The sequence below is a fragment of the Neoarius graeffei genome, chromosome 19 (assembly GCF_027579695.1).
Source record: "Neoarius graeffei isolate fNeoGra1 chromosome 19, fNeoGra1.pri, whole genome shotgun sequence".
NCBI classification, from domain to species: Eukaryota; Metazoa; Chordata; class Actinopteri; order Siluriformes; family Ariidae; genus Neoarius; species Neoarius graeffei.
In genome coordinates, this window is record NC_083587.1 from 21,021,881 (window position 1) to 21,035,213 (window position 13,333).

General features: G+C 41.4%; 1 protein-coding gene across 3 annotated transcripts; it reads right to left on the reverse strand.

The window, feature by feature from the left end:
* Window positions 1-6,819: 6,819 nt before the first annotated feature.
* urad (ureidoimidazoline (2-oxo-4-hydroxy-4-carboxy-5-) decarboxylase) lies at window positions 6,820-12,296 on the reverse strand. 3 transcript variants are annotated; one of them, XM_060899848.1, is made up of 3 exons: window positions 10,638-12,295; window positions 9,907-10,106; window positions 6,820-7,913 (listed from the first exon to the last, which is right to left on the reverse strand). In XM_060899848.1, the coding sequence occupies exons 2-3, from the start codon at window positions 10,079-10,081 to the stop codon at window positions 7,564-7,566; spliced, it is 525 nt and encodes a 174-aa protein (XP_060755831.1). In that variant the 5' UTR covers window positions 10,082-10,106; window positions 10,638-12,295; the 3' UTR covers window positions 6,820-7,563. The 3 variants fall into 3 exon arrangements, 2 of the variants coding, with proteins under 2 accessions (XP_060755831.1, XP_060755832.1); XM_060899849.1 differs by having other exon boundaries at window positions 9,907-12,296; XR_009650686.1 differs by lacking the exon at window positions 10,638-12,295 and having other exon boundaries at window positions 7,820-8,165; window positions 9,907-9,994.
* Between the last annotated feature and the right edge of the window lie 1,037 nt (window positions 12,297-13,333).

The following is a 13,333-nucleotide window of genomic DNA, read 5'->3' on the forward strand; positions in this document are numbered from 1 at the left end:
AAAGTCACTGTGGTTGAAATGATCAGAACACAGTCCTAACATTGCATTATACTTCGCTGGTGGTTTTCCAAAGATAAATTCCAACCATTTCTTCTTCAGCTTTTGTATCTTGGGCAAGAAATGCAACGTTGATGTGTTACTGCCACAAATAACACAGGCACAAACTTGTTCAGACATGTTTTCAATTTGCTGTTAGGTCCTCTTCGTTAAATAACACAGGCACAAACTTGTTCAGACATGTTTTCAACTTGCTGTTAGGTCCTCTTCGTTAAATAACACAGGCACGAACTTGTTCAGACATGTTTTCAACTTGCTGTTAGGTCCTCTTTGTTAAATAACACAGGCACGAACTTGTCCAGACATGTTTTCAACTTGCTGTTAGGTCCTCTTCATTAAATAACACAGGCACGAACTTGTCCAGACATGGTTTCAATTTGCTGTTAGGTCCTCTTTGTTAAATAACACAGGCACAAACTTGTTCAGACATGTTTTCAACTTGCTGTTAGGTCCTCTTCGTTAAATAACACAGGCACGAACTTGTCCAGACATGTTTTCAACTTGCTGTTAGGTCCTCTTCGTTAAATAACACAGGCACGAACTTGTTCAGACATGTTTTCAACTTGCTGTTAGGTGCTCTTCGTTAAATAACACAGGCACGAACTTGTCCAGACATGTTTTCAACTTGCTGTTAGGTCCTCTTCGTTAAATAACACAGGCACGAACTTGTCCAGACATGTTTTCAACTTGCTGTTAGGTCCTCTTCGTTAAATAACACAGGCACGAACTTGTCCAGACATGTTTTCAACTTGCTGTTAGGTGCTCTTCGTTAAATAACACAGGCACGAACTTGTCCAGACATGTTTTCAACTTGCTGTTAGGTGCTCTTCGTTAAATAACACAGGCACGAACTTGTCCAGACATGTTTTCAACTTGCTGTTAGGTCCTCTTCGTTAAATAACACAGGTACAAACTTGTTCAGACATGTTTTCAACTTGCTGTTAGGTCCTCTTCGTTAAATAACACAGGCACGAACTTGTTCAGACATGTTTTCAACTTGCTGTTAGGTCCTCTTCGTTAAATAACACAGGCACGAACTTGTCCAGACATGTTTTCAACTTGCTGTAAGGTCCTCTTCGTTAAATAACACAGGCACGAACTTGTCCAGACATGGTTTCAATTTGCTGTTAGGTCCTCTTCGTTAAATAACACAGGCACGAACTTGTCCAGACATGTTTTCAACTTGCTGTTAGGTCCTCTTCATTAAATAACACAGGCACGAACTTGTCCAGACATGTTTTCAACTTGCTGTTAGGTGCTCTTCGTTAAATAACACAGGCACGAACTTGTCCAGACATGTTTTCAACTTGCTGTTAGGTCCTCTTCATTAAATAACACAGGCACGAACTTGTCCAGACATGTTTTCAACTTGCTGTTAGGTCCTCTTCGTTAAATAATACAGGCACGAACTTGTTCAGACATGTTTTCAACTTGCTGTTAGGTGCTCTTCGTTAAATAACACAGGCACGAACTTGTCCAGACATGTTTTCAACTTGCTGTTAGGTCCTCTTCATTAAATAACACAGGCACGAACTTGTTCAGACATGTTTTCAACTTGCTGTTAGGTCCTCTTCGTTAAATAACACAGGCACGAACTTGTCCAGACATGTTTTCAACTTGCTGTTAGGTGCTCTTCGTTAAATAACACAGGCACGAACTTGTCCAGACATGTTTTCAACTTGCTGTTAGGTCCTCTTCGTTAAATAACACAGGTACAAACTTGTTCAGACATGTTTTCAACTTGCTGTTAGGTCCTCTTCGTTAAATAACACAGGCACGAACTTGTTCAGACATGTTTTCAACTTGCTGTTAGGTCCTCTTCGTTAAATAACACAGGCACGAACTTGTCCAGACATGTTTTCAACTTGCTGTAAGGTCCTCTTCGTTAAATAACACAGGCACGAACTTGTCCAGACATGGTTTCAATTTGCTGTTAGGTCCTCTTCGTTAAATAACACAGGCACGAACTTGTCCAGACATGTTTTCAACTTGCTGTTAGGTCCTCTTCATTAAATAACACAGGCACGAACTTGTCCAGACATGTTTTCAACTTGCTGTTAGGTGCTCTTCGTTAAATAACACAGGCACGAACTTGTCCAGACATGTTTTCAACTTGCTGTTAGGTCCTCTTCATTAAATAACACAGGCACGAACTTGTCCAGACATGTTTTCAACTTGCTGTTAGGTCCTCTTCGTTAAATAATACAGGCACGAACTTGTTCAGACATGTTTTCAACTTGCTGTTAGGTGCTCTTCGTTAAATAACACAGGCACGAACTTGTCCAGACATGTTTTCAACTTGCTGTTAGGTCCTCTTCATTAAATAACACAGGCACGAACTTGTTCAGACATGTTTTCAACTTGCTGTTAGGTCCTCTTCGTTAAATAACACAGGCACGAACTTGTCCAGACATGTTTTCAACTTGCTGTTAGGTGCTCTTCGTTAAATAACACAGGCACGAACTTGTCCAGACATGTTTTCAACTTGCTGTTAGGTCCTCTTCGTTAAATAACACAGGCACGAACTTGTCCAGACATGTTTTCAACTTGCTGTTAGGTGCTCTTCGTTAAATAACACAGGTACGAACTTGTCCAGACATGTTTTCAACTTGCTATTAGGTGCTCTTCGTTAGCTACTGAAGAAATGGGCTCTGCTATCTCTCCTCGCGCTTAAATCCAAACTTTCTTCCCATGGGTGGTCGCAAGCCAAGGTGGGCGAGGCCATGAATACAACCCCGATTCCAAAAAAGTTGGGACAAAGTACAAATTGTAAATAAAAACGGAATGCAATGATGTGGAAGTTTCAAAATTCCATATTTTATTCAGAATAGAACATAGATGACATATCAAATGTTTAAACTGAGAAAATATATCATTTAAAGAGAAAAATTAGGTGATTTTAAGTTTCATGACAACAACACATCTCAAAAAAGTTGGGACAAGGCCATGTTTACCACTGTGAGACATCCCCTTTTCTCTTTACAACAGTCTGTAAATGTCTGGGGACTGAGGAGACAAGTTGCTCAAGTTTAGGGATAGGAATGTTAACCCATTCTTGTCTAATGTAGGATTCTAGTTGCTCAACTGTCTTAGGTCTTTTTTGTTGTATCTTCCGTTTTATGATGCACCAAATGTTTTCTATGGGTGAAAGATCTGGACTGCAGGCTGGCCAGTTCAGTACCCGGACCCTTCTTCTACGTAGCCATGATGCTGTAATTGATGCAGTATTTGGTTTGGCATTGTCTCATCTCATTATCTCTAGCCGCTTTATCCTGTCCTACAGGGTCGCAGGCAAGCTGGAGCCTATCCCAGCTGACTATGGGCGAAAGGCGGGGTACACCCTGGACAAGTCGGCAGGTCATCACAGGGCTGACACATAGACACAGACAACCATTCACACTCACATTCACACCTATGGTCAATTTAGAGCAAGGGCGATTGCTCTAAGACAACGAGGGAGGCTCAGCTTCCTCTAAAAATGACAAACATCGTGTAGGATGAATTGCGCTAGGCTTATGTTATAGCCGACCTTATAACATTGCTATTTCAGATCCAGAATCATAGAAATATATGTGCTCAACCCAACTACAGTGCGAAATCATTCCGTTATAACTTTCCCCAGTTCGCCTAATGTGTGCGTGAGTTTTTCCCCCTCGTGACAGCGCAATGCAGCCCAGCCTCAGTGGATTGGGAGCTATGTGCTTTTCAATCTCCAAATGCAAGACGATTATTGGACAAATACTGCGAAAATGCCCGCCCACGGAGTCTCACGGACTCCCAGCCTCAATGGACTTCAATGGCATTTGGGAGCTATGCGCTTTTTAATCTCAAAATGCAAGATGGTTATTGGACAAATACTGCGAAAATGCCCACCCACGGACTCCGAGCCTCACATGGGAGGGACATGGCAGTTTCCGCGAGGAGACTGGTGATTGGTGAAAGCGGCCGGATATTTTCTTTGATTGACAGCTTGTTTCAACTATAGACAGGCAGCGGACAGTGTTGCCAGATTGGGTGATTTCCCGCCCAATTGGGCGGTTTTAAGTCCATTTTGGCACGTTTTGAACATATTTTGGGCTGGATAACATCAGCAGTATCTGGCAACATCAGTTCAGTCCCATGCGGATTCACAAGTGCTGTGGTGTATTGTAAGAGATCAGCTTACATTTCGTTTTCATTCATTACATACGGTTTCTACCAGCTTTTTTAGTTTGTATATATTTTCATTGTAAATAAAGCGTAAATATAGTGTTGTCAAGTTTGCTATCTTAGTTCCAGAAATTTCGTTTATTTGAGTGACTGAACTTGAACTTGAGGGGGCTAGTCAGCTAGCAAGAAAGCTGCGCACGGATGCCAAGCATTGCTGATTTAATTTTGGCGAAGCCATTTGCCAGTCTTCCTTTCGAGGAAAAAATTAAAATTAAAGAGCAGGGTAGACCAACGCCTCAAATTGACTTGGTGAAAAAGGTAGGGAATAATACTCGTTCCTTTCAGCTCTCCTGGTACGAGAAAGTGAATTGGCTAACAGCAAGTGACCCACATCAACAACAGTAAATAGCCTACTTTAGTAATATGTCATGGATGGACCAAAAATATAGAATCTATTTAGAATGTTTATGCTGAGTATATTATATTGGAATATATGTTTTTCTGGATATGAATTAAACACAGCTACAATTTGGAAAACATTTTTAAACAAAAACACAGCCGAAGTCAATTTTTAAACAACATGCCACAATTTTAAAATATAAAATGTTAAAATATACCCCCCCAACACCACCATCATGTATATTGGACAGTAGGCTAATGGGCCAAAAGAACCTGTTATTTCACAGTTTGTGACGCTGCCAACAATCAGCCAGATCAGAGGCAAGAGTATGGGCAAAATTGATGTTTTTCTCTTTTAAAATCTGGAAATATCGTGACCGACCAGCCTCCCCTGTTTGAAAGACTACCAGCCGCCACTGATTTAGAGTCACCAGTTAACCTAACCTGCATGTCTTTGGACTGTGGGGGAAACCGGAGCACCCGGAGGAAACCCATGCGGACACGGGGAGAACATGCAAACTCCACACAGAAAGGCCCTCGCCAGCCACAGGGCTTGAACCCGGACCTTCTTGCTGTGAGGCGACAGCGCTAACCACTACACCACCGTGCTGCCCAGTTTAATTTTCTATTTCTAATAATAAAAAATTATATTCGGATTAATTGGCTGACCAAGCACCAAATGTGCCAGTGTTGGTTTAGTCCCAGCTAAACTTTCTTTGGAAACTTGACCTAGTCTGAGCTGAGTTGCTGCTCCTTGATGAGATGAACTGTTGTCTTTAAACAACTGGCTTTGTTTTTCCAGTGTTGCGCTGCATGTGGACATGCAAAGTCTGCGAGAGGGCATTTACAAGAAGATCTGAACTGCTCAAGCACTACAAACTCAATCATAGGCATTATGGAAGGGGGCATTCATATCCATGCACTGATTTAAATTGCACATGTAGATTCAAGACCTGAAATGCCTTACTAAGCCATTTGTCAAGAAATCACCCTGCCCAATGTACAGTCAACAAAGCCATATCCGCGTTCAAATGCCATATTTGTGGCCATAATCAACTCTCCACCGAAAGGGAATATTTTCAACACATCTTTCAGCATCTTAAAAATAAGGAGACTAACATGTGTGTTCCAAAACTGTGAATACAAAACAAACATCTATGAGAACTTCAAAAGTCATAAATACAGAAAACACTCTGACACAGGGAATATCTTTAAGCCTGGGATACATTCTGTTGAAGAATCTTGTGCCAGTGTTGCCTGCGATATTTCGGATGGGGAAAGTATAGAGAGCAATGTTGATTTAGATTCTGCTCTTGACTTTAGGAAATGTGAAAACTTTGAGAAGGATATTGAGCTTAAAATTGCTTCAGTCCTCCTTAAGTTAGAACACATATATCTTGTGTCTAATGCAGCTGTAGATGAGCTTTTGCAGGAGTTAAACCTTTTGATTGGATCTCTTTCGCTGCCGATTACTCAGAAGACTATTAGTCAAGTATTGCAAGATTGTGGAGGTCAGTTTGACCAGACAATTGTTGAAAAGCTAGCCAGTGCACTCTGTGAGACAAACCCTGTTAAAAAGGCAATTAGTGATAAAGGTCCACTTTCTAGTGCTTGGAGGTGAAAGGCTTACTATAAGAGACACTTTAATGTAGTGGAACCAGGGGAATATATACTTGACCAAAAGAATAGTAAGTCATTCCAATACATTTCAATTTTAAACTCTTTGCAGCACCTTCTTGACTGCCAGACAATCTTAGACCAGGCTGCTCATTTGAATACTGTAGATAAACAGCCACAGAGAACTTGTGTGCAGGTATACAAATCTTTATTTGATGGTGCCTTCTTCAAAGAAAATGGACTGTTGCCTAAACAGGAAAGCATTTCATTGATACTATACATTGATGAATCTGAAATATGTAATCCCCTTGGTACATCTAAGATGAAGCATAAAATTTGTGGTTTGTACTGGATTCTAGGTAATTTGCCACCAGACTGTAACTCTGCTTTGTCTTCCATATATTTGGCTGCTCTAATCAAAAGCAATGATCTGAAGTGCTATGGGTATGACAAAGTGTTAGAACCTGTAATTAATGATCTTGTAATTTTGGAACAGACAACCTTGGTGCACACAGCATTGCTGGATTTGTAGAAAATTCCTCAGGATCATATGTATGTAGATTGTGCACTGCAGAAAGATCAGAGTTCCAGACCAAAGAAGTTAGAAGTGGAGTCTTTACTTTGAGAACCAAAGACATTCATGGAGATCATTTAAGAATACTTGAAAAAATGAATTGCCCAATTGTTATGGCGTGAAATCAACTTGTATTTTGTCAAAGCACCTGTCTTATTTTGATGTTACCACTGGGTTTCCCCCAGATATCGTTCATGATCTTTTTGAAGGAATTGTTCCTTTTGAGCTTGCACTTTGCCTCAATGTATTCATGAAAAAAAGCATTTCACATTATTAACACTGAATGAAGCAATATCATCCTTCAACTTTAAATGGTCTGACAAAACTAATCGACCTCATCCTGTGCCTCTCAGTTTTGGATCCAAAAAAACTGTTGGGGGAAACGGCCACGAGAACTGGAGTCTAATCAGATTTTTTGCCTTTACTGATTGGGCAGAGAGTTCCATGTGAGGAGCCGGCTTGGCAGATCTTAACAGAACTGAAGGACTTTGTTGATCTTGTTGTCAGTCCTGTTCATACTGAGGACTCTATTGCATATCTTGATTTTAAGATCTCTGAGCATAGAGTTAGATTTCAAGAGGTCTTTCCTGACTGTCAACTTAAACCAAAACACCATTTCTTGGAACATTATCCACACTTGATCCGTCAGTATGGTCCACTACTTGCCCTATGCATCCCTTTCCCGTAAATGTCAAACTCATCACACTTAAAATCGATAAGCATTTGACGTCATCATTTCACGCAGAGACGACGCCCAGCACGTGACCTCAGAGCTTGTTTGGGGAGTCAGGAAGCACGAGCTTGCGCAGCCGCAGTGCGCAGATCTTTTTCACCTCGTCGATAGCGTGCACTCTCTCCGCCACGCGGTCGTTGCCGAGGCGCTGGAGCAGCTCGCGCATTATATCCCGTTTGTTGTTTAGTTGTGCGCATATGACAAAAGGGAAGCCGAAGCGTTCTTTGTACTCGGAGTTGAGGCTGCGCATGTGTGACACCTCTGCAGGCTGCAGGTCAGTGAAGCCAGCCGCGTGCTGCTCCTCCTGTGAGTCCCGGGTTAACGTCCCGCTCTGCAGCTCCCTGCCCGCAAGGTCCGGGTGGCACCGGAGGATCCCCTCCTTGCCTGCGTGCACAAAACCACAAATCGTTATGTGACCTGTTTTTTTTTTCTTTCGTTTGGACGGATACTTTGAGTAAGATTTTGACACACTGTACTTTCCTTCATTTTCTGGAAGACTGTGATCAGGTAGTTCACCCTGGATAGGAATCCAGTCCACCCACCCACACACACACACCTCAGAGCAATTCATGTACCGATCCACCTACTTGCATGTTTTTGGGAGGTGGGACGAAACCACAGAACCTGCAGGAAACCCTAGAACATGACATGACCATACAAAATTCGAAACAGACAAGAGCTGGAGCTGCTGCACCACCATGCTGCATATAGGGCTGAACGATATATCATTATCGTATCTATATCTAGATATGAACATTCAAGATATTAATATCGAAAAAGCAATGATATAGACGATATAGATATCCCCTCCCCGCACTCGCCCTGCATGTACAGCTCTGGCAGTCACAACAAACAATTTTTACAATTGCCCTTGAATGCACCGCTAAGGCCAGCCAACCACAAACCTTATTTCATGCTTGCTGTGGATCGACAGCTGAAGCCAACCAATGACAAACATATGAGGGCAGGAGTGAGGGAGACGGAGACTGATGCACGCACACACTACAGACACAGCGGGGAAATTAAAAAGAAAGAAAGAAAGAAAGAAAGAAAGAAAGAAAATGAGTGCGGAAGATAATGCGGCCGGTGGCGGTGCAGAATCTGACTTGATGCCAAAACATAAGTCATCCTCCATTATTTGGAGGTATTTTGGATTCAAAAAGGACGATGTTAACCAGAGTGAGGTATTGTGCAGGTCACGCTTAGCAAAAATTGCGACGAAGCAAGGTAGCACAACAAACATGTTTCACCACCTGAAACAACACCATCGCATGCTGCACGAAGAGTGTATGACAATGAGAGAAACACCGGGGACTTCTCAGTCATCCCAAAATAAGCCAAAGCAAAGTTTGATTGCTGATGCGTTCAGTAGCGTTACACTGTACGAGTCGACGTCCACCAGACATAAAGAAATTACAGACGCTATAACATACCACATTGCAAAAGACATGGTACCTGTGTACACAGTCTCGAAAGATGGCTTTAAAAAATGGTTCGGACGCTGGATAAGCGTTATAAAATACCATCCCGAACACATTTTAATCAAGTGGCCATTCCGAAACTCTATAATGAGTTATAATGCATATAAATGCATTTTCTGCATACAGTTATGTGATCTTTTGAAGAATATAAGATGTTGCACTTCAATGCACTTTCAATGTTCCACCAGCTGCTGCATTTGTTATTTATTGTTAAAGCAGAGCTGCAGTAAAATGTTTGATTTGTAATTAATTTATTTGTAATTTATGTTAATGTTGATGACTGGCAGTGAGTTCTTAAAAATAAAACTGCACTTTCCACATTTTTTTGTATTATGATGTTTTTATTTTTCTGAAAAATGCTTGGTTTTCACAGAACCCGTAGTCATATCGTATCGATATCGAGATATCTGGCATGAATATCGAGATATGAAAATTTTGTCCATATCGTTCAGCCCTGGCTGCATATCTATAGACCCTTTGCACTGAAGTCACGCTTACATTCACAACTGCTGCTACCCGTTGTCCTGGAGGACAAGTGGACTTTGTTTACATATTGAAGATGTCACACATCTGTAGTTTGAAGAAAGCTACAGCTAAAAAAGCTTTACTGCCAGATTACTTGGATAATCAAAGTTAGAAAGAAGCAAAAGATAGATATACGCAGAAATTAGAGTTTATTAGTTGGTATGATCCATACAAAATTCCTTAAAACGATTTGTGGCCTAGTGTTACCGACCTAGATGCTGGAATGTACCTTTTGACTGCATTTTCTCTGTTTTAATAATAAAAATAACCTTTCACTGAGCTATATTTTCTCTGTAGGTTTTCCACCTCCTGCATCGTCTTCCTACTTTCTCTCAAGTGAAAGGTTTTGTGCCCACGATCCACCACTGTACCTGATTCAGGTAGACTGTCGATGAAGTCGGATATGTGAGCTTCGATGTCTGCTAGGCCTGTGAACGGACGGTGGATCCATATGGCAGCTGGGATCATGGGACATTTCTCAATCACGTTCCCAAATATTTCCAAAAAGTCTTCATATGAGAGTGCGTTCACAGCATTCATGTCCATGGTGTCGCAAACTCGAGTGTGAAAACTAGAGGGGAAACTAAAGCAGGGTTAATGGCCTTGGAAGCACAGTTGAGACTTTAAACCCTATTTGTTTATTCATATGCATTTACCTTTCAGCAGCCAAGGACCTAAATGTGGGTCACTTCATTTTTAATAATAATGGGAACAGTTAAACAGTGCGAGATTAAATAAATAATCTAGCAGCATAAGTGCTGATATTAGTGAGTACAATTCTCTGTGAAAAAAAAAAAATCATACTGATGGAATTCCAATTTTGAGGTTTAAAAAAAAATTAAGTAAAAAAAATTTCGATAATAGTAGTGCTGCTGTATTATAATAATACAATAGGAAGAATGTTTCCTAATTTCACTCTTGGTGATCCCATGCACTATACATTTAGGTCATATCCCAAATACTTGCATTTGATAGAATATATATAATGGACATAATAAAACTTTAAGTGTCAGCTCCAGTCATTTGAGGACCAAAACTTAATCACATCATGTGTGTTACAGAGGTATAATTCTAAATGACACGGAAAAGCTTAATACATTACCTGCTTTGTTATCCAAATAAAAACATGGAGTTTGAAAATTTTCCGCTGTAGCTTACAATCGTCTACAATTCTTTCTTTAATGCCAGAATAGAGTGAAAGCATGCCTTGAAAGCAAGATACACCAAAAACAGGCTTTGGTCTGGGAGTTGCTTCATGAATGAAGGCAGGAAGGTTCTCCCTTCAGACACTAGAGCACTGGAGCTTGATAATGACAAGCATCAGATAGAGTTTCACCATGGGCCACCGCCAAACACAGCTCTGCCCCAAAGCCATATCACACCAAAGCCAACGAGCTACACTGACTGCTGAAGTGCATTGGTGGAAAACTGGAAACTCCTGAAAGCTGCACACAGAATCCGCTGGCAACATGCAATGATTGTTGACCGAGTAGATCTCCTTATGTAATGTTATGTCTTTATTTTCAATCAGCATTTAATGAACTGTAGTAAAAGTCCAGTGACAAGCAACAAAATTTCAATCCTTCCAAAAATGGAGTCTACTAATCCAAGATTTTGTTAATCCACCTGCAACCAGGGCTGTAGCTAGGAATGTGTGTGTATAACAACATTCCTCTTTTAGGCATGGTGTTAGTGACACAGAAGTAGGTCAAGTGTTTCATCTCCGAAATTTCAGATATTAAATAGTGGCTCTGGGGATATATATATATACACTTCTTGCTGATACAGCCAGCCCTCAGCCGTTCTCCTGAATCAACGATTGGTGAACTCCAGCACAACTTGTACAAGCCCTTCTGGGTGTGGCGATCCTCTTCCCTGAACTTTTAACTATTAACACAGACAGGTTCTGTACTGTATATGTAGGAGGCAGTGACTCAGCCAGCCCTCAGGCCATCTTCTGTACGGAGAGTCTTTGAAAATCTTTGACGAAACGCTCCATCGCGTGATCCTCCTGCCCGAAATTTCAACCATTAACACAGACGGGTTCTGTCTGCAGTGGTAGTTCCTCAGCCAGCCCTCAGACGATCGTCTGTACGGAGAATCTTTGAGTTAAAACACTCTTCTCTGGACATGGACACGATGTTGAACATTGCAAATGCTCCTCAAATTGTCATCTACAAGCCACAACATGTATATCAGCATTTTGAATCTCATTATGTGATCAGTATGGAGCAGAACCTGTGCCGCACTGATGAAGACAAAGGTTTAAAATGGCTGATGAATAAGTTGGCTACTGCTGTAAGGTTTTTGCTGGGCTGCTCCAAAATTTTCAGGAAAATAAGGAACTTTTTCAGCTAAAAACAAGCAGCAGCAGCCTCCCAAGCCAAGCTCGGGCCCGACCAGACAGCCTGCCAGGCTTCCTCTTTTCCTTCTACCTGCAAACTCCATCTCCAGCCCAAGATAAATCTCTTCTCCCAATTCACCCCGGATCTCTCCTCGTGTACCTCCTGCGGCTGTGCAGGCGGTTTGGGACACACCAGCGCTCTGCGTGGCGGAGCTTCTCTGCTCGCTGTGTGGATCCACGGCGTGGTGCTCGAGCGATGTTGCTGACGGCGTCATGGCGGCGGTGCTGGAGATGTGGGACTTGTTTTCGTGCGCCTTTTGGTGGGACTGTGGATGCTACACCACGGGAATTACATCCTGACCCCTACTTGGTGGACTTTTTACTTTTTATTATATTTTTATTTTTTTTTTCTTTCCTTGTTTATAATTATAAAGCGTCCTTGGGTTTTTTGAAAGGCGCTATATAAATGTAACTTATTATTATTATTATTATTATTTATATGAATAAATCATTCTTTATATGAAACTATGTGCAGGTTATTATTTTTTTCATAAATCTATATCTTTTCTAAACCATGTTGTCTATGACATCGATATGTCTCTTGTAACCACGGTGGGATTTTCATAGCCAGCTTTGGAGTGTTACTCACACACAGCATCAAAACATCTCCTCAAATCATCTACGTTCAGCTCAAACAGTGCTACTGACACAGAGGCAGCACTCAGTACAGAACACCCTCCCCCGCCAATTATCTTAACATAGCCCCGCTCCTGTTATGGCCACACCCTTTGCATGAAACATTGCAGAAATCTTCGCAATCTAGGTCTTTTAGCAGGGATGGGTGGACGGAGCCTCCCAAAGCTTTGAGTCTTTTCCCTGATTGTCTTGGGAAATGTACTCTGAATATTGAAAGTTTGAAAAAAATAACTATATCGTAACAATAAACTCAGGAACGTCCCAGGTAAAGCACCCACACACTTATTTATAAAGTCCATAATTACAACCCCGATTCCAAAAAAGCGACAAGCAACAAAATTTCAATCCTTCCAAAAATGGAGTCTACTAGTCCAAGATTTTTTTAATCCACCTGCAACCAGGGCTGTAGCTAGGAATGTGTGTGTATAACAACATTCCTCTTTTCGGCATGGTGTTAGTCACACAGAAGTAGGTCACGTGTTTCATCTCCGAAATTTCAGATATTAAATAGTGGCTCTGGGGATATATATATATATATATACACTTCTTGCTGATACAGCCAGCCCTCAGCCGTTCTCCTGAATCAACGATTGGTGAACTCCAGCACAACTTGTACAAGCCCTTCTGGGTGTGGCGATCCTCTTCCCTGAACTTTCAACTATTAACACAGACAAGTTCTGTACTGTATATGTAGGAGGCAGTGACTCAGCCAGCCCTCAGGCCATCTTCTGTACGGAGAGTCTTTGAAAATCTTTGAC

Bases quoted from the DNA above. Each gene is read 5' to 3' on its own strand.
- urad (XM_060899849.1), bottom strand. From the start codon at position 10,081: ATGGACATGAATGCTGTGAACGCACTCTCATATGAAGACTTTTTGGAA. The intron at 7,914-9,906 runs GTACAGTGGTGG...TTGTGCACGCAG, and splicing joins CGACAGTCTACCTGAATCAG to GCAAGGAGGGGATCCTCCGG.